This window comes from Accipiter gentilis, chromosome 10, assembly GCF_929443795.1.
Source record: "Accipiter gentilis chromosome 10, bAccGen1.1, whole genome shotgun sequence".
NCBI lineage: Eukaryota > Metazoa > Chordata > Aves > Accipitriformes > Accipitridae > Astur > Astur gentilis.
Window position 1 is genome coordinate 32,750,329 of NC_064889.1, and position 15,428 is coordinate 32,765,756.

At 44.0% G+C, this 15,428-nt stretch overlaps 1 protein-coding gene across 5 annotated transcripts in view; it reads right to left on the minus strand.

Moving 5' to 3' along the window:
* Positions 1–4,339: 4,339 nt before the first annotated feature.
* UNK (unk zinc finger) overlaps positions 4,340–15,428 on the minus strand; it is a 43,259-nt gene continuing 32,170 nt past the window's right edge. For 3 of the 5 annotated variants that reach the window (XM_049811416.1, XM_049811415.1, XM_049811418.1), the window contains 7 exons: positions 14,439–14,507; positions 13,570–13,744; positions 12,321–12,422; positions 10,640–10,828; positions 7,526–7,707; positions 6,693–6,950; positions 4,340–6,286 (listed from right to left, as the gene is read on the minus strand). In XM_049811416.1, the coding sequence (XP_049667373.1) occupies positions 6,131–6,286; positions 6,693–6,950; positions 7,526–7,707; positions 10,640–10,828; positions 12,321–12,422; positions 13,570–13,744; positions 14,439–14,507 (1,131 nt within the window). In that variant the 3' untranslated portion in view covers positions 4,340–6,130. The remainder of the gene's footprint in view (positions 6,287–6,692; positions 6,951–7,525; positions 7,708–10,639; positions 10,829–12,320; positions 12,423–13,569; positions 13,745–14,438; positions 14,508–15,428) is intronic. The other 2 variants (XM_049811417.1, XM_049811419.1) reach the window with 2 other exon arrangements.

The following is a 15,428-nucleotide window of genomic DNA, read 5'->3' on the forward strand; positions in this document are numbered from 1 at the left end:
AGACACAGCGGGCAGAGGTCCAGCGTTGCCCCCAGCTTGTGCCAGGGACCTGGGTCCCTCTGGCTACAACCCACAGCGGTGGGCAGCTTCGCAGGGTGCATCGCATGTGGGGTGACCCAGGTCTAACAGCAAAAATGCCCAGTAGGGCAGGTGGTTGCAAACTGTTGGGTTTTTGCAGCTTGTTTTAGCTGCACTTATTACTAATTATAAATCTGGAGCTCCTTCTGCCCGCACCCTGCAAGGGGGTGGCTGGGTTTGAGCTGCAGCACGTCCCTGGGAGCCACTGTATCTCAGGGAATTAAAAGCATCACCCTCCGGGCTGCCCGAGCACCAGATGCTTTCTTGGTGGGCAGAGCAACGGCTGGGTCAATTCAGGTCAAGCCCTCGATGCGGGGGTGGTGGTGGGGGGAAAGCTCCTTTGGTATCTGTGTGACACGGCCAGGCGCGCTCGAACCCACAGCAGGAGGGATTAAGGCGCTGCTCGCTCACAAGGAAGCCATTTGCTGGCTTAAATTACTCTTTTCAGTCCCCCCTTCTAGCTCTACAGAGAAGCAAGATGCCAGAGAAGGGTCCCTGCTCAGGGAGGAGACGCTCGCTGTCCCGGGGCATCATTTGCTCCCAGAGAGAGGAAACCCCAAGCCTGCACTCTGCAGCTAATTTGGTGTTGGCACCTGCTAGCAACCTGCCTCACGCTTTATTGTAAGGCTTAGCTATATGGGGCTGCAGGTTTGAACATGGTTTTAAGCTTATTTTTAGCCATATGTTTAAAAATTGCTGTGCTCTAACTTGCTCTGGGCTGACCATCACCCAGGTGTCCTTGCTGCAACAGACAGCGTGTCCCAGTGAGCAGGTGGCATGGGCTAACCTCTTTTGAGGTTGTTTGCTCTTTATTATCCAAGGTGTTTTAGCTTAATTTTTCCTCAACTCTGAGCAGTTGTGTGGGTCTTTTCCCACCCCAAAAGAAATCATATCCTTTACAGAGAAGGACTAATAAACCTTAAACAAGCAGAGTGTAACTAACCCCAGGGACCAGGAGAATAGCCTAAGTGTTAAAAAAATAAGGCTTGAAGCACAGAAAACCAGCTCCTAGCAAATGCAAGGCTGAGGAGGAAGAAATCCCCATCATCATCATCCTGGTGAAGAACCTTGATACAGGCAGATTGCTGCAACACATGAGGGAAGGGGGCAGGCGCTTACATCTACCAATTTTATTGTTACCAATCTGTAATATAAATTGGGTGATTTGGATTATTGTTGTGATTGTACTAATAGCAAGAGACTGATGCATCTTTGAAGCATTAATTAGACCAAAAATAAAAGGTAATTCTTGGATCCGTATGTAAGGCGTTCTTTTGGGTGCCCATGCATGAAACTATGCATGTAACGATTTAAATGTTCATATCCCCTGCAGTTGCACAGGCACGCAGGCGCAGACAGAGCTTACCTTGGCCCAGCCTGGCTCTTGCAGGAGATAAACTTTTATCTGGGTGATAAAAGCGCTCTGCTCTGTGGCTTTGCTATTTCCAAAGGAGTTTCTGTCCCACCTAACTGCACCGCATCGATTCTCCCCCTCTTCCATTACTACACCTTGATCATAAAGGTAAAGGACACCCACCCGGAAAAAAGGGGCTTGATCCAGAAGGGAGCTCAGGAAGAAATTATTCTTGGTCGTGTGAAAGGGAGAAGGCAAAATTGGCCACAGATCTGTTGTTTTGAGGGCTCCACTGCACAGACTTCTCCACACCTCCCCAAGCTGCACATACACCCCGGGCATGCATGCGCGCACACACACACGCACACACTGCTTTATTGTATTTTTTTTTTCTTAGCAAAAAAATAAAAATTTATTGTCCTCTAAAAAAAAAATCCATCCTGCCCTTGGAAACTGTGACACAGATTGAGTTCTTTCCAGCCCCACATGCAAATTCACTCTGCCAAGAAAAGAGTCTAAACCAGGTTTCCGACAGCCAAAACACATATTTACAGAGTACGAGAGAACGACAGCTGAAATCACAGTTCTATACATGGAATCAACAACACGTTTTACACACCACCGATCACCATTCTGCCAACTTCTACACGGACTAGGGGCGCTTCTGCCCAGTGCCCTTCCTCCTGGGAAAAGCAGGGAAGAGACTGGTCAAGAATTGCCACCAGAAATACTGCAGTGTGTATTATTATTATTTGTTTTTAAATGTATACTGTATTTATTTTGTTTTAACATTGGAAGCTACGGAATGGGGAAGCCCCAGAAATCCCTCCGATGCAGTCACTAGATTGCAGGAATACTTCACCTTTAAAATACTAGGTTTTACATCAGTAACATCTATTTTGCTGTTGGCCATCACTCCAAGGATTATTATAATTCTGGAGGAAAACACTGGTAATATTCTTCCTTCTCAGATAGGGGAAAAGGAGAAAGAGAGGAGGTTCGGAGGGTGGTAGAAGCAATGAATTACTGAGTCCATTGACCATTAGGGGCTTTCTCACAGGGTAAGGAATTCTCTTCATTGTCTCAGCTGCACAAGCCTTGCAAGTGGCTCAGGTTCAGCTTCAGAGATGTACAGAAAGTATAAAACCCTTCGGCAGCGGATCAGCTGCAGCGACTCCCTTCGGGGTGGGGGGCAGGCGCAGAATCTGCTTAAGGAAAATGATGTGCTCCAGCTCTGAGACTTTCCCCCATCCCTCCTGTGCCACTGTGTCTTTGCCACAGCTGGCATGCAGCTACATCATCTAAGGCCAGAAATGATCTAAATGTGGTCCTGTCGGCCCAAAGCGATGCCAAAATTCTTTAGCTCCTGGCTCTCGGCTACAGCTCTAGCCTTGCTTTTTGATATCTATCTACCCAGGATAGTGTTGTCTTAAGCCATCTGCTTCTATATTGTTTTTCCATAATAATGTAAAAGTTTGCTGACTTTTAAGATACTGTGGTTTCACAACACAATTAAGACTCCCTTCCCCCAACTCTTAATGCAGAAGTGTCTGACCTTCACAATTAGTCACCAAGGTCAACACTTCCAAAGCTCCCAAAAATTCAGGGAGGAAAATGTCATTGTCCAATAAGGAGTCTGTGTGAAGAGGCAGGACCCAGACATGTTCACAGCTGTTAAGCAAGAGCCTGCTGAAGTGCTCATCAAGAAGCCTTGTGGACAAAAAATTTGTTTTGAAGCTTGACTCTGCCAAAAAAGCCCCCTTGGTTCTGATGTGTTACTGCATGTCCTGCAAAAGGGAGTTCCTGCTTCAGAAGGAAGCTTGACAGTACATTACAGGGGCTGTACTTACTAGCACCAGGTTTATTTCAACAAGACTTTTTTTACACCATACAGAAGCTGACCACAGACTCTTCAGCCTTAAATGCAGTGCTGTGATTACAGTTCATCGTTCCTGCCTGGGGCAGGCAGTAACAACTGCTGGGAGTGGGTCAGAAATGCTTCCCTTTCCACCTGCTCTTACCTCACTTGTTATGAAATTGTCATATAAGTGGCCCCCCCACAATATTCACAAAATATGCAAAGATGAAGTTCTCTTTTCCGTCTGATGCTTCAGAAAATAATTCACATTTCAGATATTTATTTTTTTTCAAAGCAGCAAACAAATTCATAGAAACCTAAATTTAGGAAGTATTTCTTAAAGAACCAGAGGAAAGTGAGAAACAGCCTATGTGCTTGTGCAAAGAGAATGCTGAGATATGCTGGGATGGGCGCAAGGGAAGGGGCTAGTGCTAATTCCTTCAGGCTGTTCTGCCATGAGTACAGTGTGGCAATGGAAAGTTAAAATTTAAGGGCCACAAGCAGGTGAAGTTTTGAATTCTTTGGTCCTTCAGTATAAGTTTTAAAACAGAAAAACTGTTTTACTCGAAAGGAAAAACATGCTTTCTCGGGCCTGGAATTTTCCTTGTACCCCCTTGTCTAAGCAATGTGCCCCCACAGAAACCTGGGGCAAATATCTCTTCCCCCTAGACCCAATAGCCCTGCATTACACCACAAGTGGAAGTCCCGCTGAGACAGCTAGAGCTGCCATCAGTGGACAAGTTTCATCTGAAGAGAAGGGACAAAGTGAAGAGCCCCTGTGGTAAACTGATGCAGTCACACAGCCAGGTGCCAGACAGTTCTGAAAAAAGAGGGTTGGCCAAAGGGATCATCATCCTGAACAGTCCCACAGGGAGGCAGGAGAGCAGATAAACCACCATACTAAAAACAGTAAGTGTTACAAACCAATAGGCAAAACTGGCTGATCAGCTCTGGTTCCTATAAATATTGAAGACCTGATTCAAGAGTTTATTTCCTATGATTTAAGTTAGTTACAAAAACTTTTTAGTAAATTTTTGTCTTCACTGGGCTTTGTCCTCCTCCCCCCACTTTTTTTTTGTCTTCCTTTTTTTTTTTTTCCTAAAAAAGAAATGTTCACGTATTTTAATAAAAGGTCTTTCCTTAAGATCAGACCAAGGCAGATGCACTGCCCCATGGCACACACATTCAAAGGCTATAACCAAACAACATAGCCACAATAGTCACTCAACAGTGTCTCTCCATAAAAAAATTTTAAAAAAAACTGATGCTAGTTACAATAAAATACACATGAAAAAAAAAAAAAGCATTTTTACCAAAAAACCCAAAAACAAGTTAATGGGAAAAACATAAAAAAAGAACTACACAGAGCTGCACTTAAGAGATCATCTGGGAATGCATATTAACCCCTTCCATGTAAAGGAAAGGTGGAATTATGGAAGCAAACCTAATTATGTCTTTGCATTAAATATGAAGCTTTCTGAGAGGCTCTGGTAAAAATTCAGTTTTCCTACAACAGTGGGCTGCTGGAGGTTCCAGTGCTTTTCCAGGTCAGGGAGGGGTAGCACAGGCAGCATCCCTGTGCAAAATAAAAGTGTTTAGTCAACTGAGTGGCCTTTTACTTGAGATCCCAGCAGGTTACTGCAATCCACCTGATGTAAAAATCCAATGGACACACTGCTAAAGAAAGTCACAGGAAAGCTCAGCTACTGGACAGGTCTAAGCTGGTGGCATTTCTTTGTCACACTGGACTTTCCCCGTCACCACAGGCATACATGATCTCTAGCATCGGGGCTTCTGGACCCAGTAGTCCACAAACCATTCTTGAGGTGCTGACACAGGCAACATCAACTCTGTTCAGTAAGCGTCTTCAGACTACCTGGAATTGTTTCATGCATTTCAGCAGTGACTATGAATCAGGTCCCTGTGGCTAAAACAAAATTAATCTCATCTGAAATGGTGAAAAGTCTCTAGACAGCCACCAGACAAAGGGGTGTCTGGAGAGAACTAACCTCTGCATCCATATTTCTTTCATAAAGGGTTTTAGCTGATAAAAGGGCAGTACTTCTAAGGCTACTCAGACCTGGCACATGTTAGCTGTATCAGCAATGAACACTAGTCACTGAATTTTGGGGCTTGGCTTGCTCTAGGTCCAATACATTTTTTTTCCCTCTTTTCTTCTTTTCATACAAATATACAAAGAGTGTAAAAAAAAATTTAAAAAGCGAACTTTGCTGATTAAATGACAGACAAAGTTCCTGCACATTCAGAGATCGGCAATGTGAGGCCCACCAGGCAGGCACCCAGCAGAGCTTCCATCAGGGAGGACGGCTTTAACCAAGCTGGGTCAGTGAAAGAGAGGGAGACTGAAGACAGGAACAAGTCATTTCAATCCACCTCGATCCTCCCCATGATCTCAACTCTTCCTCTGGAAAGCACATGGAAGCCCCTCTTGCCCACTCTAAATCCTTCTGGAAATAGTCAAAAATTTGTTATCACCTAAATAGAAAAGAGGAGAAACACAGACTCTTTGCAAATGGCCCTTTGATCTGTATTAAAAACAGCTCTCAAAGTTCCTCAAGAGTTAGAATTAGTGGGGCACAGGTGAGGGGCAGTTTAGATACGGGATGTAAAATATTAAAAAGTGCTCTGCAACTAGTTTTTGTTTTATGTGTGTATGTGCATGTGTGTGCATATATATACATACACAAACATGCACATACACACACATATACATATATATATACACATACATATATATATGTACACATACATATATATGTACGTATGTATAAAGTTAAAAAGTTCTATACGATATGATTAGAACAAGTGTCCTTAGAAGGTCACGACTGGAGAGAGTGGGGCCTGTTGGGATGGCAGATGGGGCACTCGCCCTCCTCGGCGCATGTTTCACACAGCACTGCATGTTGGCACGGTAACACCACCCGGTTCTCCTCCTGACACTTAAGGCATTTCACTGACTGCATCTGAAATACCGCCTGCAAGAGAAGGGGACAGGGCAAAACATAAGCATCAAAGTCACGAAGCAAAGGGGCTGCCGTCCTGTGCTACGCAGTTTTGGGAACAGCAAGGAGGCAGCAGGGGAAGGACTTGCAGCTGTCTGCCCATTCATCTTCTGAAGCAAAAGCAACGCAGCACAGCATGATGTCTTTTAGGACCTTTAGGATCAAGAGAGCAGCTTTGATTGACTTAAACTCTGTACTTTACGCACAAAGAAGATGTAGGTATTTTCCCGTGAGCTGGCTAAAACTCACTTTGGCTACATCCACATGGAATTGCTTTGATAGGCTTCTGATTTCTGGCTGTATTAAAGGAAAGCGAAAAAAGCTGTGATCTGTAGGAGCAGAGGAGCAAAGCCCTGCCCTGCAAATCCCTGGCACTCACCTTATCAACTTTCTCCAGGTTTGCCCGCAGCTGTTTCTGAAGGGTGTAAAGCGAAGAGAGAGAGAGTGTTTCCAGGTCAGAGAAGGAGCGCAGAAACTGAGGGTCCTGGCCTGTGTGGATCCTCTCCAGCTCCTCCTGCAGCTTCTTCACTTGCAGCTCCAATGCTTCCCTCTGCTCCCGGGCCAGTTCACATTCCATGTTAGCTGTGTTGGCGCGATCATTTGCTTCCTCTGCCTCCTTTTTCCAAGCATCACAAGCCTACGAGTTCCAACAAAGAGGGTAAAAGAAGCAGTCTGAAAACTCAGTCAGCCTCCAAGAGAGGATCCCAGGCAAAAAAAAAAAAAAAAAAAAAAAAAAAAAAAAAATCATCTATTTCCATATACTCCTCACCAGGAGTGTGTTCTGTCCAATCTGCTCTGTTCCCAAATTCTGAAACTTCCCTGGAGCTTTGCTTCAAAGCACTTCCATTCCAGATACCCCATCTGCTTGGGTCGTGGTTCTAGATATTTGGGTCACACTGTTAAGGGTATGAAGTTTGCATACTAGCAAATTGTCATGGACCTAAGTCAACTGGCAGGTCTAAGAGACTGTAAAGCACTTCAGTGCATCTGTTATGACACCTGGCCTTGCGCATCCAGCATCTGAACACATCAGGCACAGGGATTCAGTCTCTCCTTCCAAGGCAGAAGAAAGAATAAGAAGCTTAGGAGAATCTGTTTGTAAAACCTACAGCTCTTCCCATCACCTCAGTGTATGAAAAGCTTCTCTTTTAAAGGCTGACACCCTCCTACTTTACACTCCCTAATCCCTCTTCCCAGGAGTTGCTCAAGTACCTGTTTGGCTTGTTTCCAAGACTCTTCCCACTGCTTTATTGTGCCGTTGGCTTCATCCAGTTCTTGTCGTAGCCGTGCCAGCTCCGCAGCACCTGGACCTGACAGAAATGCAGGTGAGGTACTGGGCGAAAAACTCCCCGAAGCAAAGTGTTCCCATATGCTGCTGTTCATCCCATTTAAACCTGTTTCACAGGGAAATAGAGAGGGTTATGTCACAGGTGCTGGCAACTTCCCCATTTCCTCCCTACCCCTGTGAAATCCAGGATTCAAAAATATGTACATAGAAAAAAAAAAAGATCACCTTAAGAACTACTTTCATCCCCAGGACCCAGGAGTCCATCAAAGAGGGACTTTATAGGGAAGTCTCACTCCATTAGGCCTCATCTTTAATAATACAGGGAGGACCCAAGAAACTGAGTGGAGGCAACTTTTGAACCAGGCTGGTTTTAGAAGCATTGATTTTAGAGCAGAGCTGACTATCAGCTTTTAGAGCAGAGCTGACTATCAGCTTGAATCCCCCTTCTCAAATGACAACCTCTGAACTTCTTACTACCTTCCCACTTTTCTGTGCAGCACAGCCATCAGCACTGGTGAACAGATTGGTTCACACAGCCAACCCAGGTGGTGCTTCCCCTCACACTATACCCCAAGAAAAACTTCTGGTTTGGTCTCCTCAGCTTAGTGCTTAGAAAAGCAGTCTCACTTCCCAAACAGTGAGACTAAAATGCGCCAGCGTCATTACTGTTTGCATATGCAAGAAACAGCACTAACTAGAAAACCCTGTTTATAAACAAGTGGAGGCGATAGTATATACAGCAGCTTCATCCCCTGCAGTGATCTAGCATAAAACTAGTGATTGGCACCAGAGAAGACTAACTAACCACTTCCCTATTTTAGCTTGTTCAAATAATTTTTCCTTTCAGGAAGAAATTCAAGGCTTAGGAGACAAAGCAGTAGAAAACCAGTTGTAAACAAACCTGGCTATTTTTCACAGACTCCAAGGTTTGTACTTTTTTAATAACAAAAATATTTTTACTTAAAATAAGCATCCACACTTTGCACTCAGGGGAGGACTAGTAGGAAAAGCTCATATCGAGACAGAGCTATTGAGTGAAGTGGACTCTTTGGCACACAGACATGCACCAGTTTGATGTAGCAGTCATTTTCATTTAGTGGTGCTCAACACTGGGTGTGGACATTCCTAAACCCAGTTACATTTGATAATTCATCTTACAGCAGCCAAACTGACTGTGTTCTGCAAGCAAGCCCTGGGGCCAACGGCCTCTGACTGAGGGCTAACCCAACACCACTTACTTCCCATTTAGTGCCAGCCAAGACACAAACAGCTGCAAAAAAATACAGCTGAGAAATAGTAACTTGTCTTCACTAAGGACTTAGGTGCATTTACAAGTCATTTAGCAGAGCAACAAGGGCTCTTCACTGGCTCAGGCCACTTACCAAAGATCTATTTCAGCTCCTCTGAACCTCAACTCACATTTTGTTTTTAAAGCTTCAGTTTCCTTGAAAGGGAATCTAGCACTATGCAGGATCCTGGCAAGCCACAAATTCTGCCATAATGCTGACCAAGCTTATCTCGTCATTTCTTTTTACTCCCTCTTTCCACCTGCTGTTCTCATTTCACATTGGAAGAAGCAAGCCCTTTTGGTCAGGAATGCCTTCTCTGCACATTTTGCATCCAGCACAGTGGGAACTAGCCCAGAACTAGGTATTTTTAACTCAATTGCAATACAAATAAGTAATAACTACACACACTACACACTAACTTACGTGCATTCAGCAAGTCCCATGGAACAGATAGATTCCAGATTCCCAATTGCTAGATTACTATTTAAATATCTTATCAAAACCTCAACAAAAATAGTTTTGTTGTATTAAAGGAGAACATCTGACTTTTTTCTTAAAAATCAAGTATTTAAATGCATTTGTGAATTTCCTGCATTTCTTCAGTTTTTTATTTGTATAACTATACAGTCAAGACAAATGTAACTGCCTGACTTGTTTCTTCAGAAATAAAAAGCAGGCGTTATCAGCAAGTTTTCCTTTTCTTATTGAAACTGGGATGAACAGCCAGCCTCAACACTAATTAATAGCAGAGATGCCCTCTGATGTCTCTTATTACAGTAATTGTAAAAGCTGTTAAAGCCAAACAAATAGCAATTGCAAGGCATGGAAGCATGGTTTTGGCCTATGCAAACGAGGGATGCATTTACACAGGTGAGTGCATGCAGAATAGGTTACAAAAGCATGTAATAATTTTATTAGGTTAAGCTGAATATTCAAGATTAAAGCATATCTCAAATTTGAAGAAGCATTTATGCCTAGTATCAATAGAGAGAACTAATTTACTGTTACTAACAGAAATGAGCAGAGTGAGTGTCACTGTAGCCTTGAGCCCAAACAGTTTTATTTCTCAAGTTAACCTTGCATCTTGATAAAAAAAACAGATTTGGCCCCTCAGTTCCCATTTCTGCCTGATACAGCTGAAGCTCCAAAGCAATTTATCTTCCCTTCACAGTCCCTCATACAGGAAACAGATCCTCAAGACAGGGTGGGGAAAGGAGCAAAGGGGACAAAGCTGGAACACTAACTTTTTGCAAAGTCCATACTGCAAAACTGCATGCAGAGTGCCAAATAGGAGAGATAAGTACAATGACCCTAGCCTGCTCTAGACCTCCCAGAAGCCAATCTGACCTACAAGCAGTCCCAAGGGCAAACTGCAATCCCCACCGTAACTAAGCAAAGCTGAGGACCGAACTCTTGAGTTCTATGTAAAGTGAAGTCTCCGCACAGCATTGGTGGCAGGAAAAGGCAGAGCTCTTTACACTGAAAGGCATCATCAGAGCAAGTCACTTAACCTATCTGTCCCTTTTCCTGTGCTTAGATACATGGGAAGCAGAGGGAATTGCTCCCTTGTACACAAGGTATTAGCCAATTTTTGGCAAAGCAGCTGCTAGTACTGTTGCTGTTCTCATGGGAAGAAGAGATACAAACGGCAGCAGTGAAATAATACATTAAAATTAAAGCTAACTTAAAAGAAAATACTTACATGGCACAGACAGGCATGTACATGGGACACACACACTGTGCATTTACCTAATGATCCATGAGAAGCTGATGTCCCCAGGAATGTGTTTTCTGATTGGCTTAAGTGTCCCTGGGGCTGATGAAGGAAATGCGATGAGAGGCTGACCGGTGGAGAAGGAGAGGCAGAGTGAAAGGAGGCAGAGCTTCCAAGGGACCCGGGGATATTTACAGGAGCAGAACTTTGCAGCAAACTCCCACCTGGACAAAGAACACACAGAGAGGATGGCTATGTATGACCGTGAAGTATGGGCCCAGTGCAGGAGTTCAGAGCAGAAGGTGTTAGGTTCCCTTTCTACTCCCTAAGCCCCTTGGGATTCCCTCTGCTTCTCATCATGTTTCATTCCCCTCTCAGCCTTTATAAGGAGCACTGAAGCTGCCATCCCATGAACCACATAGGTCAAGACCCTCCAGAGTTCAATGGAATACTCTTTCATCGGCCAAAGCAACAAAAGGTTTTCTGAGCAGAGTTCAGTCCCTATCAGTCTAGAGAAGATGAATTTGGTATATCTGGTTAAATACTTTGTAATGAAAAATTCACTTCTAAAACATGCGCCTCTGCCTTTAATACTTCCAAACAACCTGTAGTGAGAAGACTACCATGCTGAGTCAGGTCATTATCTTAACCACTAAAAATCAGTGACTAGCTTTAGTCACTTTAGACATAGCTGAGTGCCCGGATCTATCAGTAATAAAAACCCCCAAATAAACAAAAGCCCAGCCTCCAAAGACATCACACTTCCATTATATAAGAGCTCATTCTGCCTGTCACACACACATTGAGGGAGAGTTCATCCCTGCTCCCCACTCTCTCCTGATCTCCCTCCTTAGAAGATCACCAGGTAACAACACCCAGACCTGATGTGAACAGAGGGAAAAGCAGTGTGGAGGATCTCGAAGCCACTGCAGATGGGTAGCGGCAGAAGCAGGGCTATCAGCAGACATGCACAGTAAACTCTCCGCCCAGGCTCTCATCTTTGGCAGGGAAGTGGAAGTGATATTCTTTAGGGTTCCTTCCACAGGTGCCTTACTACCTCAATACAGCTCCAGGTAGTGTAGTTCCCTTGGAAACCTTCAGACAACCGAAGTTTGCTCCCATTCAAAAACCTGTCATACAGCCAGAAACTACAACCACTTCTAAAAAGTTATGAGACACTTCATTTACCCCTTAACACTCAGAGACAGGTAGAAGAGGCCTTAGCCTACCTCCACATATTAAGATGAGACAGACATTACAAGAATCAAATCAGCAGACCATGACGACACTCTGTGACAGATGGATAGCATTACCAGGTCAGTGAGTTTCCTGTTACTGCTAGGGAGAGTCTTCTGCTTAAGATGCAAATAGCTATACTTTGGCCTGTTTTTAAAGGTATCAGTTGCCTTCTACAGTCTACTTGCACACTTAAAAAAAAAAAAAAAAAAAAAAGAAAAAAATCAAGCAAGTCCCATTCAGTCTCAAGAAACATCCCCAAGACACCTGGGCCCAATGGCAAGAACTCAGCTCTGCTAGTCAGTAAGGGCAAGCTTTCACTTCAAAGATGCTCAGCAGTTGCCAGAGGTTGTTATAATTGCCATTTTAACCAATGTTATTTTGGAACTGGATTTAGAACTTTGTTGGGCTGGCTCCACTGAGGTGACTGGGCAACACTGCTTGGCAGAAGATAAAGAAAGCTCTGTTGCTTTCATGTACCTATCATGATGCCACTCGTGTGGGGCACTGTGCTGCTGTCAAATGTCTTCTCCAGGGCAGCCACTCCGAATTCATTCAGGTCCAGGTCATCCAAGGCAGACTCTGCCAGACACAGAGGTACCAATTATGTTATAAAGGACCAACAACTTCAAGAGATAGGATGGCCCAAAGAGCCTACATGCAGAGGAGCCTTCGCTCTCTATTTGTCAGTCTGCACGGCCCTACTCTCCGCCCTGTGCAACACTGTTCTTAAATAGTTTGGCAGAAGTGTCATGGGCAGCTTTTCAGTTCAGGTTCTTTTGCCTGATCTGTTCTTTTTGTCTCAAAGTATTCCCAAATGTTATAGGAAAACAAAAATTTGATGAAATAACAGCAGTTCCCATAAGTCTTCCCCAAACTGTGCCTTCAAGTCTGTCCATAATATGCAGTAACACTGGCTTATAACATGTCTGTGTCTGGTTTGTGCTTTATCCATACTTTGGTGAAGAGCCACTCAAAGAAATACCAGTAGAAGGGAACACTTGAAAAACATCTCTGAGGTTCAGAGATAGGGTAAAATAAAGAAAGCTTATGAATGCCTGCAAACGTTATATCTATTTGAACATGCCTCATCCCTAATCATGATCAATATAATTCCATCCCACACATGCCCACTCATTTCTATTATTATTTTTAACAAATTAGTGAGATCACCTAAAAAATGTTAGATTAAAAAAAAAAAAAAACAAAAAAACAAAAAAAACCACAGGTGACCAAAAACCTGTACCTAAGAGGAGTGATTCCACTCTCTGGACTCTCCCATTCTCCTTTTTCTTACAGCCTCTGTCCTACACTATACGAAGGGCAAGTCCTTACAATCTACCTGGTGGTAGCCCTCACTATAAAATTGTCATTTAGAATATAAAGGGTTGTAACTGTGGAAAATGCTCCTGTGATTTCCTGCCTACTCCAAGACCTCTTTGTCACTTTGACAAACCTAAAACTAAGGCCCGTTACACCATCTGACATTCTGAGTAAGCGGCTCAGAGGCCTTCTGTTGGTCCCGTGGGTGAATTTCATCCATAATGACCTGCAGAAAACATCAGATGTGTCACAGTCACAGAAAAAGCTTACAGCCTCAGGAATCTGCCAACACTGACAGAGACGAAAAACTGGAGTTCGCTGGAACACCCATGCTATTCCAATTCTCATACCTGGTGATCCACGTCTGAGGAAGCCCTACTAGCATAAGTAAAAAAGGCAAAGTTACCTATGACAGACTCAACGGTGTCACTGGTTGGATAGAAAGGAAGGGCATTGGCATTCATGCCTGGTATGCTGCTGGTGCCGGCAGGGCTTGGTGGCGTTGCAGCCAGACTGGAGGTGATACTAGAGGAGATGCTGGATGTCAGCGGGCTTCCCACTGGGAGAATACCCAGTATGTCCTGAAACAAGAATTTTAAAAGGGAAAGAGGTAGGAAATAAGACATCTTTATAGAAGAATCCCTTCAGAAACATGCAGGAATGAGCCAAAGATCAGTAGCAAACCTGTTCCTGCCTGCTTCCAACCTGACAGATGGCTGGTGCTACTACTGGGCTGGGGGTGGGGGAGAGATTAACAGCTTTTCTTTAATTTCTGCCGACTGTTCTCTGTTCTGTCCCCCACCCCACCCCCCCCACCCCAGCATTACAAACATCCTTCAGGCTGCCCCAGAATTAACTCCTGTGACCCACAGGTTGCATGCAATCACAGGGATGGGTCACACAATCACTCACTCAGACTTAGTTCAGCACACGACTTAGAACCTGATATTAAATTCTCTTTGCCGAATCCTTGAACTTAGATGACTCCAGAGATCCATTCCGGCTCAATTTTCTGTAATTTGGAGACTCTCTCCAGCACAGTCCAAGCCTATGAATCTATCCTGAATTCACACAGCTCTAGCCATTCACAAATAACACCTCCAGCAAATCATCCCATCTTCATAAAGTAATCCCTCAAGCTGAGCATCCCTAATGGTGTCTGGACTGTCATTTACTCCCTGCAGAGTTGTCTGGATCTGCAGAGATTTCTCATGTCCTTGTCTGTGGTGGTGCAAGCACTGAGCTAGGTTCAGAGGCCTGCTAGCAGTACTGTACCTGTTTGGGCTGTAACAAAGGTTGCTCCTGGCTCCTGTGTTCCAGTGAGTGGGACTTCATTTTTGCTTGCTGCAGTAAAGAAACAGAACAAAAGATAAGCAGAGGGATTAGCAGCAAAATTAAAAATGGCTGACCGCTGGTTTTGCAGAGGCCATGGGAAACACACTCCCCTCCTCTCTTACAGCCTGCTCTGGGCACTAGAGAATTGGGAAAGCATAGCAAACTGAAAACGCTAAGTAATTTGCTTTCTGTATACCAAGACATCACCTCTAGAGTTATGCAAAGACTCGTCACCATTACACTTTCCTTCAATGCTGCTGTAAGTCCTCTGTGGGCACAAAGGACATCTTAAGAATGAAGGCCAAAAATTATTTATAGTAAGGCAAAATAATTAACTCATCAGTCCTACTAGTATCTAAAATAGGGCCAGAAATGGTGGGAGGCACACTATATTCTTAAATTATGTAAACATTTTTCAGCTTTGGGAAAACAAAGTACGTAGATGGTTTTACCTCAAACTCTTCCAACTCCGAGCTAGGATTGCAAAGTAAAACTTGGTGATAACTAGCCAGTTTTAAAAGCAACATCATCAAAACTGATTTTTTAAAAAATCCGTCCCCCATCCATTAATATAGAGAACTCAAAGCTATAAAACATAAGTGAGGTCAAGGCTGCCTGAATTACAAAACTGCATGAATGCCAACATACATTTAGAATTCCACTATCCAGCCTAAAAATTTAGCTTAAGGACCTTCCAGCACTATATCCTTAACGGAAATTAACCCTCTTGCCTCACAACATCAGTCAATTCTGAGCTACAATAACCAGAGCAGGGAAGGAAGTGGCCTCATGAGCATGTCAGCGTGTAACGGTCTGTTCTGCAGGCCTTGCTCTGTCCTCCCATGCTGCTACATGCATAAGGCACAGGGAGATCAATCACACCCTCCGGGCACAGAGAGGCAGCAAAAAAGTGCTGAGAGTCAGGGCTGC